This window comes from Euphorbia lathyris, chromosome 8, assembly GCF_963576675.1.
Source record: "Euphorbia lathyris chromosome 8, ddEupLath1.1, whole genome shotgun sequence".
In the NCBI taxonomy this organism is placed as follows: Eukaryota; Viridiplantae; Streptophyta; class Magnoliopsida; order Malpighiales; family Euphorbiaceae; genus Euphorbia; species Euphorbia lathyris.
The window spans coordinates 54,508,063-54,521,456 of record NC_088917.1 but is presented as its reverse complement, the minus strand read 5'-3'; the positions used below and the strand labels follow the sequence as shown (position 1 = coordinate 54,521,456).

General features: G+C 35.2%; 2 protein-coding genes across 2 annotated transcripts; one reads left to right on the top strand and one right to left on the bottom strand.

Moving 5' to 3' along the window:
• Positions 1 to 380: 380 nt before the first annotated feature.
• On the top strand, positions 381 to 3,596 carry LOC136202323 (heparanase-like protein 3). Its single transcript, XM_065992868.1, has 9 exons — positions 381 to 820; positions 943 to 979; positions 1,068 to 1,251; positions 1,348 to 1,496; positions 2,017 to 2,247; positions 2,334 to 2,523; positions 2,607 to 2,732; positions 2,857 to 2,956; positions 3,038 to 3,596. Exons 1-9 carry the CDS (start codon positions 599 to 601, stop codon positions 3,425 to 3,427), a joined length of 1,629 nt encoding a protein of 542 aa, XP_065848940.1. The 5' UTR covers positions 381 to 598; the 3' UTR covers positions 3,428 to 3,596.
• A 58-nt stretch (positions 3,597 to 3,654) lies between these two features.
• Positions 3,655 to 11,939, bottom strand: LOC136202324 (probable anion transporter 6, chloroplastic). Its single transcript, XM_065992869.1, has 15 exons — positions 11,432 to 11,939; positions 11,194 to 11,339; positions 10,648 to 10,747; positions 10,388 to 10,440; positions 9,153 to 9,227; positions 8,788 to 8,868; positions 8,510 to 8,568; positions 8,027 to 8,094; positions 6,783 to 6,898; positions 6,165 to 6,201; positions 5,420 to 5,515; positions 5,120 to 5,261; positions 4,955 to 5,007; positions 4,327 to 4,413; positions 3,655 to 4,027 (listed from the first exon to the last, which is right to left on the bottom strand). Exons 1-15 carry the CDS (start codon positions 11,768 to 11,770, stop codon positions 3,926 to 3,928), a joined length of 1,554 nt encoding a protein of 517 aa, XP_065848941.1. The 5' UTR covers positions 11,771 to 11,939; the 3' UTR covers positions 3,655 to 3,925.
• Positions 11,940 to 13,394: the final 1,455 nt, after the last annotated feature.

The following is a 13,394-nucleotide window of genomic DNA, read 5'->3' as shown; positions in this document are numbered from 1 at the left end:
TTATTAAATCTAAGCCTCAATATTTAAGGTGAATGAGTAAATTCTACATGCTCATTAAAGTGCATGTGAAAATTTCTGATATCTCCAATATCTGTTGACATTACAAAGAATGGCATCAGTTGTTTAACATGTTTTCATCTTCTTTAGAAAAAAAATGTGTTAAATAAAAAATTGAAAGGTATAACGATTTTTTTTTTCTTTATTTATTTTGGCATTTGAAAAAAGAAATTAAAAGAAGAGATAGATATCAGTGTTTCAAATATGGGTTGGTTGGCAACTTTATATAGAAGTTTGTTCAGGCAAAGCAAAGCCATGGCCCCCACCTCTAAACAAACCTCCCCGTCTACATTAGCTTCCACATACCTCAAAGAAACATCATCTTGTCTTTTTTTGGCTACTTCTTTTAGTACTAATTACTTGTAATAGTAATTAACAAGTTGCAAATTACAAGTTCCAAATTTTTGCCGCTTCCTCGTATTAATATATTGTGGCCCTGCTGCAGCTTTCAGTAGGAAACCCCACCTCTGAACTTTCATGGCTCTCTCACCCATTTATACAGAAAAACTCAGATCTTGAGCTCAAATAGCTGAATCCGAAGATGGGTTCGCTTATTTGTCCAAAAGGCTTCATTTTTGTGTTATTCATCTCTAGTTACTCCTTATTTTGTTTGAGTTTGGAAGATGGCACTGTGTTCATAGATGGGAAAACTTCCATTGGTAAGATTGATGATGATTTCATTTGTGCCACTTTAGATTGGTGGCCTCCTGAGAAATGTGATTATGGTACTTGCAGCTGGAACCATGCTTCTCTTATTAATCTGGTTTGTCTTTTTTCTTTTAACCTTTTCTCTGCAAGATTATAATTCTTGTCTATTTAATATTGTCCTTGGTGTGTTAGGAAATGGGAAATGCTTAATTCTTTTTTTGTTTTCCATTAATGCAGGATCTTAACAACATTATTTTACTAAATGCTATAAAGGGTATGATATATCTTCAACTCAAGAGTTTCTTCTATGTGTTTATTGTATAATCCTAAAATATAATTTGTTTTTTTGGACAATGGTTCAGCTTTTTCACCATTGAAGATCAGATTAGGAGGTACTTTGCAAGATAAAGTCATCTATGACACTGAAGATAATCAGGAACCTTGTAAACAATTTGTAAAAAGTACCTCTGAAATGTTTGGTTTTACTCAGGGATGTTTACCCATGTATAGATGGGATGAATTAAATGCCTTTTTCAGCAAATCAGGGTAAAACAATCTATTTCCACTTCACTCTCACTTTAAATCACTGGAATTTGTATTAGTAATCTAAACAGTCAACTCTGTTTCTTTTCTTCAACTCAGGGCTAAAATTATTTTTGGATTAAATGCTCTGACTGGACGGTCAATTCAATCTGATGGTTCTTCAGCAGGAGCTTGGAACCATACAAATGCTGAATCTTTTATAACTTACACCGTCAAAAAGAACTATCTTATTCATGGTTGGGAGCTTGGTAAGAAAATTTTTCATATACTGTATTTATTCGTGCTTATAACTAAAAAGGGCAGCCCGGTGCACGGGGCAAGCCTTCCCCAGCCAATTTTTTAACAAGAGGCCGCTCCTAAGACTCGAACTCGTGACCTCTCAGTCACACCACAACAACGTTTACCGCTTGCGACAAGGCTCACCCTCTTATTCGTGCTTATAACTATGATTTTTAAAAAAAAAGTCATTTTGCCTGTGCAGTATCAATTTGACCCAAAATAATATCAATTTATTTTATAACTTGCATTTTTTTGTCAAATTAGTCTAGAAGTGGCACGTCCTAATTTCTAATTTGATGTGTCATTTTGGTTTAATTGTTAAAAAATGAGAATTTGAAGGACCAAATTGATATTCAAAGTTCATTTTAGGAAAAATTAATTCATTAACCAACTTGAAGGGCCAACTTAACCATCCATCCTTATTCTTGGTGTATTTAAGTTTATGACAATTAATTTACCTTGACAATCAGTGTTTTGTCCATTGATTAGGGAATGAATTGTGTGGGAGTGGAGTTGGAACAAGAGTAGCAGCAGATCAGTATGCTTCTGATACAATCTCTCTCTATAATATAGTGCAAAAAGTTTACAGTGACATGAAACCTAAGCCACTAATCATATCACCAGGAGGATTTTATGATGCCAATTGGTTCAAACAGTTCATTGACAAAACAGGAAATTCTGTTGATGTTATCACACACCATATATACAATCTTGGTCCAGGTATCTTTTATAGAAATTCTGATTAACATTTTGTTTCTTTATTGTAGCTTCAACTTGACAAATTTCGATTCTCATTTTTCCAATAGGAGTTGATCAGCATCTTGTTGAGAAGATTCTTGATCCATCCTATCTTGATGGTGAGGCTAATACCTTCCATGGCCTCCAAAGTATTCTTAAGAGTTCTGCAACTTCAGCAACTGCTTGGGTTGGTGAATCTGGAGGGGCTTACAACAGCGGCCATAATCTCGTTTCGAATGCTTTTGTATATAGTTTCTGGTAAATTAGATCAACTTCATACGTAGTTCTTGTGAAAATCTTCAGCTTTCTGATCCTGATTCAAGTGTACTGATGTTGGACAGGTACCTCGATCAGCTTGGTATGTCAGCAGTTTATGACACAAAAACATACTGCAGGCAGTCACTAATTGGCGGAAATTATGGTTTACTCAACACAACAAACTTCATACCGAATCCAGACTACTACAGGTAATTTCATGGAACTATACCATTCATTTCGTTGCTCATAAATGTATCATTACTTCATTCAAAGTTGCAAAGTTTTCTTGAGATCCTCACAAAAACTTCTTGTACTTTGCTCTCATTGTTACAGTGCTCTTCTATGGCACCGGTTGATGGGAAGAAACGTTCTATCGACAAGCTTTTCGGGGATGAAAAAGATCCGTGCATACGCGCACTGTGCAAAAGAATCTGTAAGTGAATTATACGCTGAAAACATATGAAACTAAGAATCAAGATTTGTTATCTGATAATTGAATTTTATCATGTTTCAGAAGGGCATCACATTACTGCTAATCAACTTAGACAACAGCACAGCTGTTCAAGTTAATGTAAAGTATAACAACACAATGGCATTGCATCATAAGCACAACCATCATCATCATAGGTCGTTTAAAAGTCGCAGGTCTCACAGAACAAAAGCGGTTGAGCTGCCACAAGTTTCAGCAGCTGGAAGCACAAGAGAGGAATACCATCTAACAGCAAAAGATGGTAATCTACACAGTCAAACAATGCTACTTAATGGAAACAGTTTAACTGTAAATTCATCTGGAGATATACCAAATTTGGATCCAATTCATGTAAATTCATCCACACCCATTATTGTTGCACCTTTCTCTATTGTATTTGTTCACTTGCCATCTGTTCTCCCTGCTTGTAGTTAGTTAGGTTGGAACTGAAATCAGTTCCTTATAATTATTTGGGGAAATAATAGAATACATGGAACTGTTTGATTCATTTTTGTTGGTCAATTGTATAACAATTTGTTGATGTAAAGAAACAATATGAACATAACAAGATAAGATAATTACAAGGAAAATGGAATTTGTATTACTTTGGCGAAGTATTTCACTTTCTTTCTAGTTAATATAATGATATAATACAACAAAAAGATTCCTATCGTGTTTCTACATATATACTTTTGTGGTGTCAAAACTACAGAGATGATGTCTATGTACCACACGTGGGATCATCTGCAACTGCTTCCTTCTGTCTTTTTCTTTTCAATTTTATTTCTCGTTTCTTGTATGTAGAGTAGAACACAAAACAGGTCCAGTCAGTGATCAATTCCCACTAAAATACCACGGAAGAAATCAATTCGCAGCACCTCAAAAGCCGCTTTCTTCAATTTTTTACCAGAAAACAGAACTGGGAAATCCTAGTCAATCTATGTTGGAAAATTTTTGAGGTTTACTGCTTGCAAATGCCAACCATACAACTGTACCGGTCAAGTAGAAGAAGATAGAAGGTGCAAATAGTGACAGCTGCATCATACAAATTTGGCAAAGGAAATTAACTTCATATCACATAAGCATTTAGAGGTCAAGGGGATGTCTTGCTTGCTACTTATCATCTGGTTATTTATAATAACTATATATATATATATATAAGGCGGGGACAGCACCACTGTCCCCATCGCCGTCTCTGCGGTGGACTATTTCGGAGAATTTCCCATCCCCATCAGGATGGAGCCCACATGTAACGGGAGATCCCTGTCCCGTTGCCACCCCTATAGTGCCATTATAATATTTGAACTTCAAAAGGCTGGAAGAAAGCAACTTACACTCCATGAATGTGTTGTATCAAGAAGATAACCTGTCAGGGCCACACCTACAATTCCAGGAACTGCTCCAACCGTGTTTGTAATCCCCTGAGCCCATTATTCAACAGATAACCTCTTAATTTACTTTTGTGAGCAGGCATTCTTCTTTCAGTATTCAAGCTAAAACTTTTACTTGGTGACTGGCATTAACAAAATCTAAAACCTAGACTCAATGAATATTGGACCTGCACCTAAAACCTACAAGCTTAAAGCTATCAGTAGAGTCCGTTGTGGCATAGCGGTCCGGTATTGAAGAGAAAAGGCTCTTAAAGCTGCCCATAAGAAAAAGGAATAAAGCAGCCTGAGGTCCCTGAACTTCTTTTTTTTTACACATTGAACCCTTGATCTTTTATTTTACAAATTGAATCATTGCTTGTTTACAAACAAACATATTGAGGCCTTGACCAAAGGACTTAATTAGACTTTCTAATGATTTGATGTAGGGCTTATAAATAATTATTGGCCCGATGTGTGAAAGTAAAATATCAAGGGCTCGATGTGTATAAATACAACAAAGTTCAGTGGCTCAGGGTGCTTCATGAAAACATGAAAGCAAACGTTAAGAATTTCGGATTACAAGCTCACTTACCAACAATATACTTGCATATTCAGGAGATATATCTTGATGTGTGCAGTACAGTCCTGCACAAAATGACTTTGATCAAATTAGTTGTCAACCCACAAAATAAGTGCGAAAATCCTGTTAAATAATGCTTCCGAAATAAAATATAGTTAAAGGTCTATGTGGAACAACCAGAAAGGGCAAAGCTTGAGAGGGCCAAGCCACAGGTCAAAATCCCCACAACCTCCCAAGGTGGCAGTCCTAGATCTACTGAGGAGAAAACCATGCAAACAGCTGGAGACAAAAAGGAAACTGTTTGGCATATCTTCCTCACCTACAAGAAAAGCTCACAAGGATCAAAACTGAAGTAGAAGCGAAAATAAAAAGGCCGTGTTTACAGTTTTTAAACTTAAATAGCTGATCTTAATGCATTGGAAAAAGTTATAGGTTGTTGGGTCAGTATAACAATTAATTTTCAATGTTCTCCCATACCGTAGTGGTTTCAACTCCATTTGCGATTAAGTTGTCAGCAAGCTGTGAAGCAATGCTTGTCACGAAAATTGAAGCCAAAGGAGGAAGGATTGAAACCTGAAAGAAATTGGTTGCCACATTTTCTTATAGATGGTATAAAATAATTGAACAGCCAAATATATAGATGCATATTATGGAACAGAGGAGTATACACCTTATATACCAAAGATAACACAGGGATTAGAATAATATAAAATAACATATGCAGTGAAATTAACCATGACTCCAACCAGAGCTTTGATAACATTAAATGTCAAGACAACACTGAATAAGATAAACAAACTCGACCAATAAATTTGGATAAGCAGTGAACTAGATTTTGACATGCTACAGAGAGAAGTTGTCAACTTCCAGACCTTTCCAACAGTACACAAGTACAACATTAACCAAACCATTCGATAATTCAAGTCAACTCTTTCATAATCTCTTTTATATGCCAACAGCTTTCAGAGTTCAATCTTACTTAGATAATTGTGCGTTCCACTTCAGAATCCCGCATACGACTATAGCATAAATTATGACCTTTGTTTTATCATCTTTGTGTCAAGATGCAGATGGATGATTATGCATCCATCCATTTGCAAGTTAGATACAAAGGAGCGCATACCCTATATACAAGGTTGAATCATGAGATTCTTGTACATGAAAGGCACTGAACTTTTACCCATAACTTTTAGTTAGAGAGAGACAGAATAGATTTACTAACCCATGCAGCCTCTGTCAAATTTAGGTTTAGCTCCTCGCTGCATAGCATGTCAAATTATGAATAAGCTTCCTTGAGACTACTAGATTATAATATGGAAACTGAAACACATAATGATAGAAACAAGAAACAAATACAGAGAAAATAGATTGAAGTTACCAAACAGATATAGTCAAATATAATATTTGATTGAAGAACTCAAAGAGGAACTACACTAGACTGAGAGAAAATAAGAAAACCAGAATGGATTGACCATCAACTCAATGCCCATAGGAAGATATTCTTCCCTCTATACTCAATGTGCAAAGCACAACTCAAATGAGCCAAACTGAACAAACATAATTTTCCCCTCCCATTTCTTCTCTTTGTACAGCTATATATATACCAACTAAAGCCTCTCCCTCTAGTAACTACCTATCATTAGGCCCCAAACCATGTGTCCCTCAATACTCATTTTATCTTGTATTCCTATTATTCCACTCTCTATCACACAAGGTGTACCCTAATGATAACGGTTGATTTGACAAGAAAATCGGCAATTAGGAAAAAAAAAACACAAAAAATGTTTACAGCAAACCTGATGAAAAGCGAGGACAACTACACATGATGTTGCAGAATTACCTAAAATAAGAAGGAAGCCAAGACAAACAAGTATAGTGACCCCAGCTTCCACAAAAATGAGCATATATCATCGCCCACACAGCTCGACTCTGGAAAAATGCATTCCATGGTACATCCTGTCACAACATAGCCAGTAAGCAATGTGATGGCAATACAATAAGAATACCCTTCAAGTACATTTCTATTGCATTCCAATTAATACTAAATATCATAAATAGTTAACCTACATTCAAAACAAACAGAAAATCTGATATATTTGTATATATGTGGGACAATCAGACATTGATGAATATGAGTAAAGTAGCATTTTACCGATCCTCCCAGTATTTGTTACAATCAACAGTGAACATGAAAAAAAAATGCAGAATTTAAGTGAACTATTTCAATGCAGCCAATGGAAGTTGAGGTTTGAGTGCAACCTTAGCTCTAATTACCTTTGGTTAACAGATTGCGTGGCCATTCTTTTTTGAAAGTGATTACATTTTTATACAGAAGCTTCATGACTTTCATTTAACCCTTCTTTTCTGACCATGATGTGTATATCTTCGCAAAGCCAAAAACGAACTCTGAAGAAAATTAAATTACTATTATTCTATTATTATTGTGACAGATATGAATAGCTTGCATTCTTTGATCATTGATAGGAATCACATTAAAATCTTTTAATCTCTTTCCTATTTTAGCATACATCATCATGTATATGTGTGTGTGTATACGTATATATGAATGTATGTATTATTATATGTATATGTATATGTTTATATATGTTGTGTGTATATATATGTATATGTATATGCATGTATGAATTGTTCGTTCATACTACAAGATCATACAATTATCCCATCTTCTCTGTGTTAAAATGGTATCAGAGCCTAGTCAAGTTTGTGAGTTTCTGTTCAAAATACTATTTTTCAGTTTAGTCTGCTCTGTTTAGAGGTTTGTTAGACAGTTGCATTTGAGCGGGTAAATATGCTGATGTGGCAAAAGATTAATATCATATTGTTGTAATTAATTAACTCAGCTAGCTGTTTAGTTACTAAGCTTGTTGTATAAACAAGCTGTATCATGTATATTTGTTCTCAATGGAAAATAACATACTTCTCTCGACTTCTTCATCTCAATACATAGTAAATACAGTTGCATTCACATTCTCATATACAAATGAATGATAGTCACCACATTGTCAAAGTCTTTAAATACACAATAAAATTCTAAAACTCTAGGAAAACATAAAAACAACATACCTTCAATGAACTGCCTAACTCTTCAATAGAACTAAACCCGTTTTTTTCCGAAGAAATAGACTGTTGTCCTGCCATACATTAAGAGATACCTCACAAATAAACATATGGAAAAGGAAGCTTAAGGAAATAGGCAATAACGTTTTAGCAAGTATCATATTAAATACTTATTGTTAGCAAAGTATTATTTAATAGGAATTACATTATGGAAAAGTAGAGGTAACAAATTCAAAAACTGAAAAAGTTGAACTGCAGAAGTCTGCTATCCAAAAGCAAGTTGCATAAATCAGAACATAATATCATCATGCAAACAACTTGAACCTGATTCCAATTGGCTAGTCTACTATTCTTAATTTATATGATAATTTTGGTTTTAATTGGGCAGAAGACTGTTCAAAATCCATTCTGGAGATTGAGTAAAAAGGAAAAGGCCAGGCTTATTCTTTAACAAGTAATTATTCAGGACAATAATGTTAGAGCACTCACTTGAGGGTCTAGCAGCATTTGATGTTTGTTCCTCTTCAAGAAAACGAAATGTCAAAAACCTTCATAGATTTTGATAGAGCAAAAAGAAAAAGTCAAATTTGGTCAATTACTGAAACTTGGAAAGTAAAATTAAATGAACATAAAAAGAATCAAATTATTTATTTTGCAAGGTTCAGAGCACTAAAAGGTAAAATCCATTATTTTTTACATTGAAAGAAATATCTATCTGCATGATGTACAAATTTGCTCTGATTGAGACAGACACAACTGCTACTTACCAAGCTATTCCAAGGAAGCCAAAAAAGTAAAATACAGATCCCCAACCAAAATTTTGAATCAAGGGAGGAGCCAAAAGAAGCCTGCATGAATTTTCTTTATAAATTAGATATAACATTTAACGAAATCTGATTACTATTTCAACTAACAGAATAAGCACTGCAACATTTTCTTAAGCTACGTGTAACAGAGCTAAACAAATAAATGTATGTTATCTGGATAATTTTTAGCAGATATATAAGGTTATGAAAAAGTACTTCAGTTTGACCCCTTTATATATACATCGTCCGTTGAAACTTCCTCAGAACTCCAAGAGTATTAATATGGTAATCATACTTTATCATTTTGTAATTTCAATAAAACATACCCGGCAACACTTCCTACGCTTAGCCCACCAAAGACAAATGCTACAGCTCTAGAGCGTTCTTCCAAAGGTATCGTCCTGCATATAGTGTTGGCATAGTCAATATGAGAAAAATTAACCCCACATGAGCTCTTCATTAAGAGATTGGCCCTAGGATAATGTCATAATAGCAGCATAAAAAGGGTACATACACCATAAGCAGAAAATATCCATGGAAAAAATTAAAATCAGGAAAATCATGCTGATCCACTGCTTTTCATTTAAAACAAATAAAAACAACTAAATTAAGAAATAATTCAACATTTAAAATTTCACATATGGTGTTTAACTAAACAAACATATGTTCAGCAGTACAGAATAAAATATAATAACATAACATCCCAGCTAATCTCAGAATGAGAGGAAAACGCTAGATAAAAATAAGCATATGAAAGGGGAAAAGGCAAGAAGAATCTGGAAAGGACATACTTTTTCTGTATGCCTCTCTACATGCATGTAGTCATCTACATTATGCAATGACCAAAGGTGGTCTTGGTGCTCTATTAAAATAATCCCATTATCGAGGCAGAGATAGTATTTCAAAGAAGGTGCAACTAATGAGAGAGTGATTGTCTAATGCCTAAAAAAAGCAGAAGAATGCTAACCAGCCCAATACTTCATAACCAGACTTCCATTTTCTGTTTGAAAATGTTAAATACTCTGCATTCCTATGTGATAATCCATTCTAACTTCCAATAATGAAGCAATAAGAGGGGGATAAGATAAAATGGATAAAAGTTCACATAACCTATAAGAAGGGATGGGGATGCAGTTCAGACATTGGCATCAGCACAAGTATAAGTCGGTCATTCCTATACATCTATGGCATCAAGAGATATGAAATATGTCATTGTCAGGTAAGTCTATGCTGATCCAAAAAAGTTGCTGTAAAAAGGCAGTTATATTGTGGTAGGTAGGAACTTTTATGTACTCCTATTTATTCTGAAATAAATGAAACAAAAGCAAGCAGTATTTCCAGCAAAAAATTAGTCATCATAGGTTCTAAAGGTTGAAGATCAACCCACCAAAAAATTAACCCTTTTCTTAGCTAGATCCCCGGCCTATAACAGAAAATTACATGTCTAACAGAAAAAAGAAAATGCGCAAACGAATTTGGGCCAGATATTGCATATACAGTCAATATAATCCAAATATGATATTCTCCTTATCCAAGCATCATAAAATTAAGTCATTCGTGCCTCGCAATAAGGTCAGTTGCTGCTGATGGGGAAACACCTTCTCCTATTCCAACCTAGATTCGCAACAAAAAAAAAGAACACAACATAAGCTATATAAGGGAGAAAGTTTAAGCAAAGTTCAATGAACGAAGCAAGAAGTAGATCAATGAGCAATAAGTTGCTATCTACAACAATCATGTACTTGAAGTTGTAAATCAGCAAATGAATAGATGCAAACTGGAAAAAAAAAAGAAAAGGAGTTCATAAGCATCTATAAGTACCAAAATCCTGGAAAAGATAAGTCCAGGCATAAATCCGGCTACTGCAGGAACAAGGGCTGTTGCTAATGACCAAGTCAATACCCCAATCTGAAGAACTTTTCTGCAGAAGGGAAAGGAAATGACAATTAAAGAAAAAAGTGAAGTGACTATGATATCCTGCACAACATAACCTAGAACATGGATTAAACATTTGGAACACATATAATATCCAGAAGCATGCTGAGAATGACACTGTGGCATCCTCATTAATATAAAGCTATTAAGACCACAGTTCACTGCAAGATACTTCCTACCTGATACAGTCACCTACAATATTCGATATTCCAGATAGGTTGGAAGCGTCCGAGTTACTCTATTGATGAAGTTCATTCGAAATTCCTTCACTAGCACTAGCTCAAATTTTCAACTAAATGAATCTGTTATCTAATTAAAGGCTTAAAAATAACTGTCCAGCAACTAGCATGTATATATCAAAACATTCTCGGGACAATCAAATTGATCAAGTAATTTTGGTAATCAATTAAAAGTTGGAGATGATGAACAAACCTCCCACCAAATATCTTGGCCAGCCAACCTCCCGGTAATTGACTCAGTGCATAACCCCAAAAGAAGGAAGACTGCACTAAGCCAGCCACTGAAGCATTCCATCCATACTGGTGAGACATTGGAATAATTGCAATACTCAAGTTTACCTGCACAAAAGTATAATTTAATCCTAGGCATGACCTAATAAATCGCTGAGAAAATTAGGAAAACTCGCTTTATGCCTCATCATCTCAACTACCTTGTCCATATTACATATAACAAATGCAAGTGAAGTAGTGGCAATTAGTTTATATCTCGGAGGAATATTGTTCCAATCAAAACCCACTTCTTCTATTCCAGAATCCGAAGTTGAAATCTCCTGTTTCACTTCATCGACTTGCAGTCCAGTTAGAACATCAGGGACCTTCTGGGTTTCTTTAACATTCTCTTTCTCTTTAACGCTACAGAAGACCCTCAAATTTAAGGTTCGTTTGGGAGGAAAAAGATGCAAAGTTTGGTGATTGAAGAATGAAGCATGCGAATTAGTGTTGCGAGAAAGAAAGAAAAAGTTTTCTGCTTTCGGTGTTAATTGTGCCATCTCATCCAGGAAAAGAAAAATCCAGCCTCAGAAGAAGAAGAAGAAGAAGAAGAAGAAACAAGTGAAAGAAGAAATTCGAGTGGAGGTTATGTGACAATAGAAAGGAGGGAAGCCGTGGGAAAGTTTCAAAGGACTGGAGGTTGCCAACTTGCCACGGAGGAGCTTGCTTGTGGCTCTGGAATTACTGTTACTGACCAGTGAATCAGAAAAGTTGTACGTGGGTCGAACCTCACAGCCTATTAGGGTAAATTACACTCATTGCCACCGAACAATAACTATTTTCATATTGTGACCACTGAACTTCAATTCTCAATGCTGAGATCATTGACCAGCCTTTTTTTACCTTTGACTCTCATTTTTAACTGGTTTCCTCTCTTCTTTCTTTCTTCTAAAACCTATAGTACTTGTTTTACCTTTTTTTTCTCTCTTCTCTTTCATTTCACTCACTCTCTTTCTCTCTCTATTTTCCTTTAATTGCAGAGGATCAAGTCCAGAAACAGAGCTCTTTGTCGTCTTCCTTCCATGGCCGGAAATACAATCTGGAAACAAGAGACCGAATTCGAAGCAGATGAAAATATAAGGATCCTTAATCTGAGAATCAACGGCGGAGCTATGACTACTAGAGGTGGCAAAGGTACACACGATACGATTACATGACACGAAATCGACACGCAATTTTAGTATTTGGGTTTAGCATGTAATGTATTATTTTTGGGTTGACACAAAACTGACACGCAAAATTTTGGGTTGTGTTAGGGTTTACATGTTAACACGAAAACGACAGGAAATGACACAAATATTGGAAATTATTGTTATATTCTCTTATGTTTGTTTATGTCACTTTATTAATAAACATAATAAAATTATGATTATTACTTATAAATATTGATTTCAACCTCCTAAATTGTTATAAACACATTACATCATCCTGTAAATAATATTAGCGAACTTTTCAATGGTTAGAGCTAACATACTAATATAAACCTGACATAAAATATTTAAAAATGGTACCATATTTTCTTATATTTTTAAAAGTTACCATTAATACATGCATAAAAAAAATTACGCAAGATAATTGTCAGGTCTCGCTATGATGATTGCTCCTAAGCAAGAGAAAATTGATTTAGAAGAGCGATCTGCTCATCTCGAAGTCAGAGTTATGACTGTTGCTGTACAGGCGCCGGAAGTTGTGCGATACTGGAGTTGAAGTTATGCTTGTTGTTGTACTTGCCGTTGCGGATGCCGATGGTAGTTGTGATTGAGGTTGTGGTTTTGAAGTTATGCTTGTTGTTGTACTTGCCGATGCCGATGCCGATGGTAGTTGTGATTGAGGTTGTGGTTGTAATGGAGGAGTTGAAGAAGGGTCCATAGGATTAGGAGAACGAATTTGTTTAGGAGAAGAAGCTGCGGTTTCTACCATTGAAGCTGGAGAATTTCATATATATAATTTTGTTGATGTGCATTATGATTTAATGGTGTTAGAGAGAGAAAGGAGAGTTAGAGAGAGATTTATAAAATGAGTATTTTAGGTTTTAAAAGGTGGAAATGAGAGAGAGAACCAGTCAAATATGAGAGTCAGAAATAAAAAAAGGCTGATAAACGGTTACAGTGGCTACCGGTGTAA

Bases quoted from the DNA above. Each gene is read 5' to 3' on its own strand.
- LOC136202324 (XM_065992869.1), bottom strand. From the start codon at position 11,770: ATGGCACAATTAACACCGAAAGCAGAAAACTTTTTCTTTCTTTCTCGC. The intron at 10,748-11,193 runs GTTTGTTCATCA...TCCCTTCTGCAG, and splicing joins GCCAAGATATTTGGTGGGAG to AAAAGTTCTTCAGATTGGGG. The intron at 8,569-8,787 runs GTAAGTAGCAGT...AAATCTATGAAG, and splicing joins GGCTTCCTTGGAATAGCTTG to GTTTTTGACATTTCGTTTTC.
- LOC136202323 (XM_065992868.1), top strand. From the start codon at position 599: ATGGGTTCGCTTATTTGTCCAAAAGGCTTCATTTTTGTGTTATTCATC. The intron at 980-1,067 runs GTATGATATATC...ACAATGGTTCAG, and splicing joins TTTACTAAATGCTATAAAGG to CTTTTTCACCATTGAAGATC. The intron at 2,524-2,606 runs GTAAATTAGATC...GATGTTGGACAG, and splicing joins GCTTTTGTATATAGTTTCTG to GTACCTCGATCAGCTTGGTA.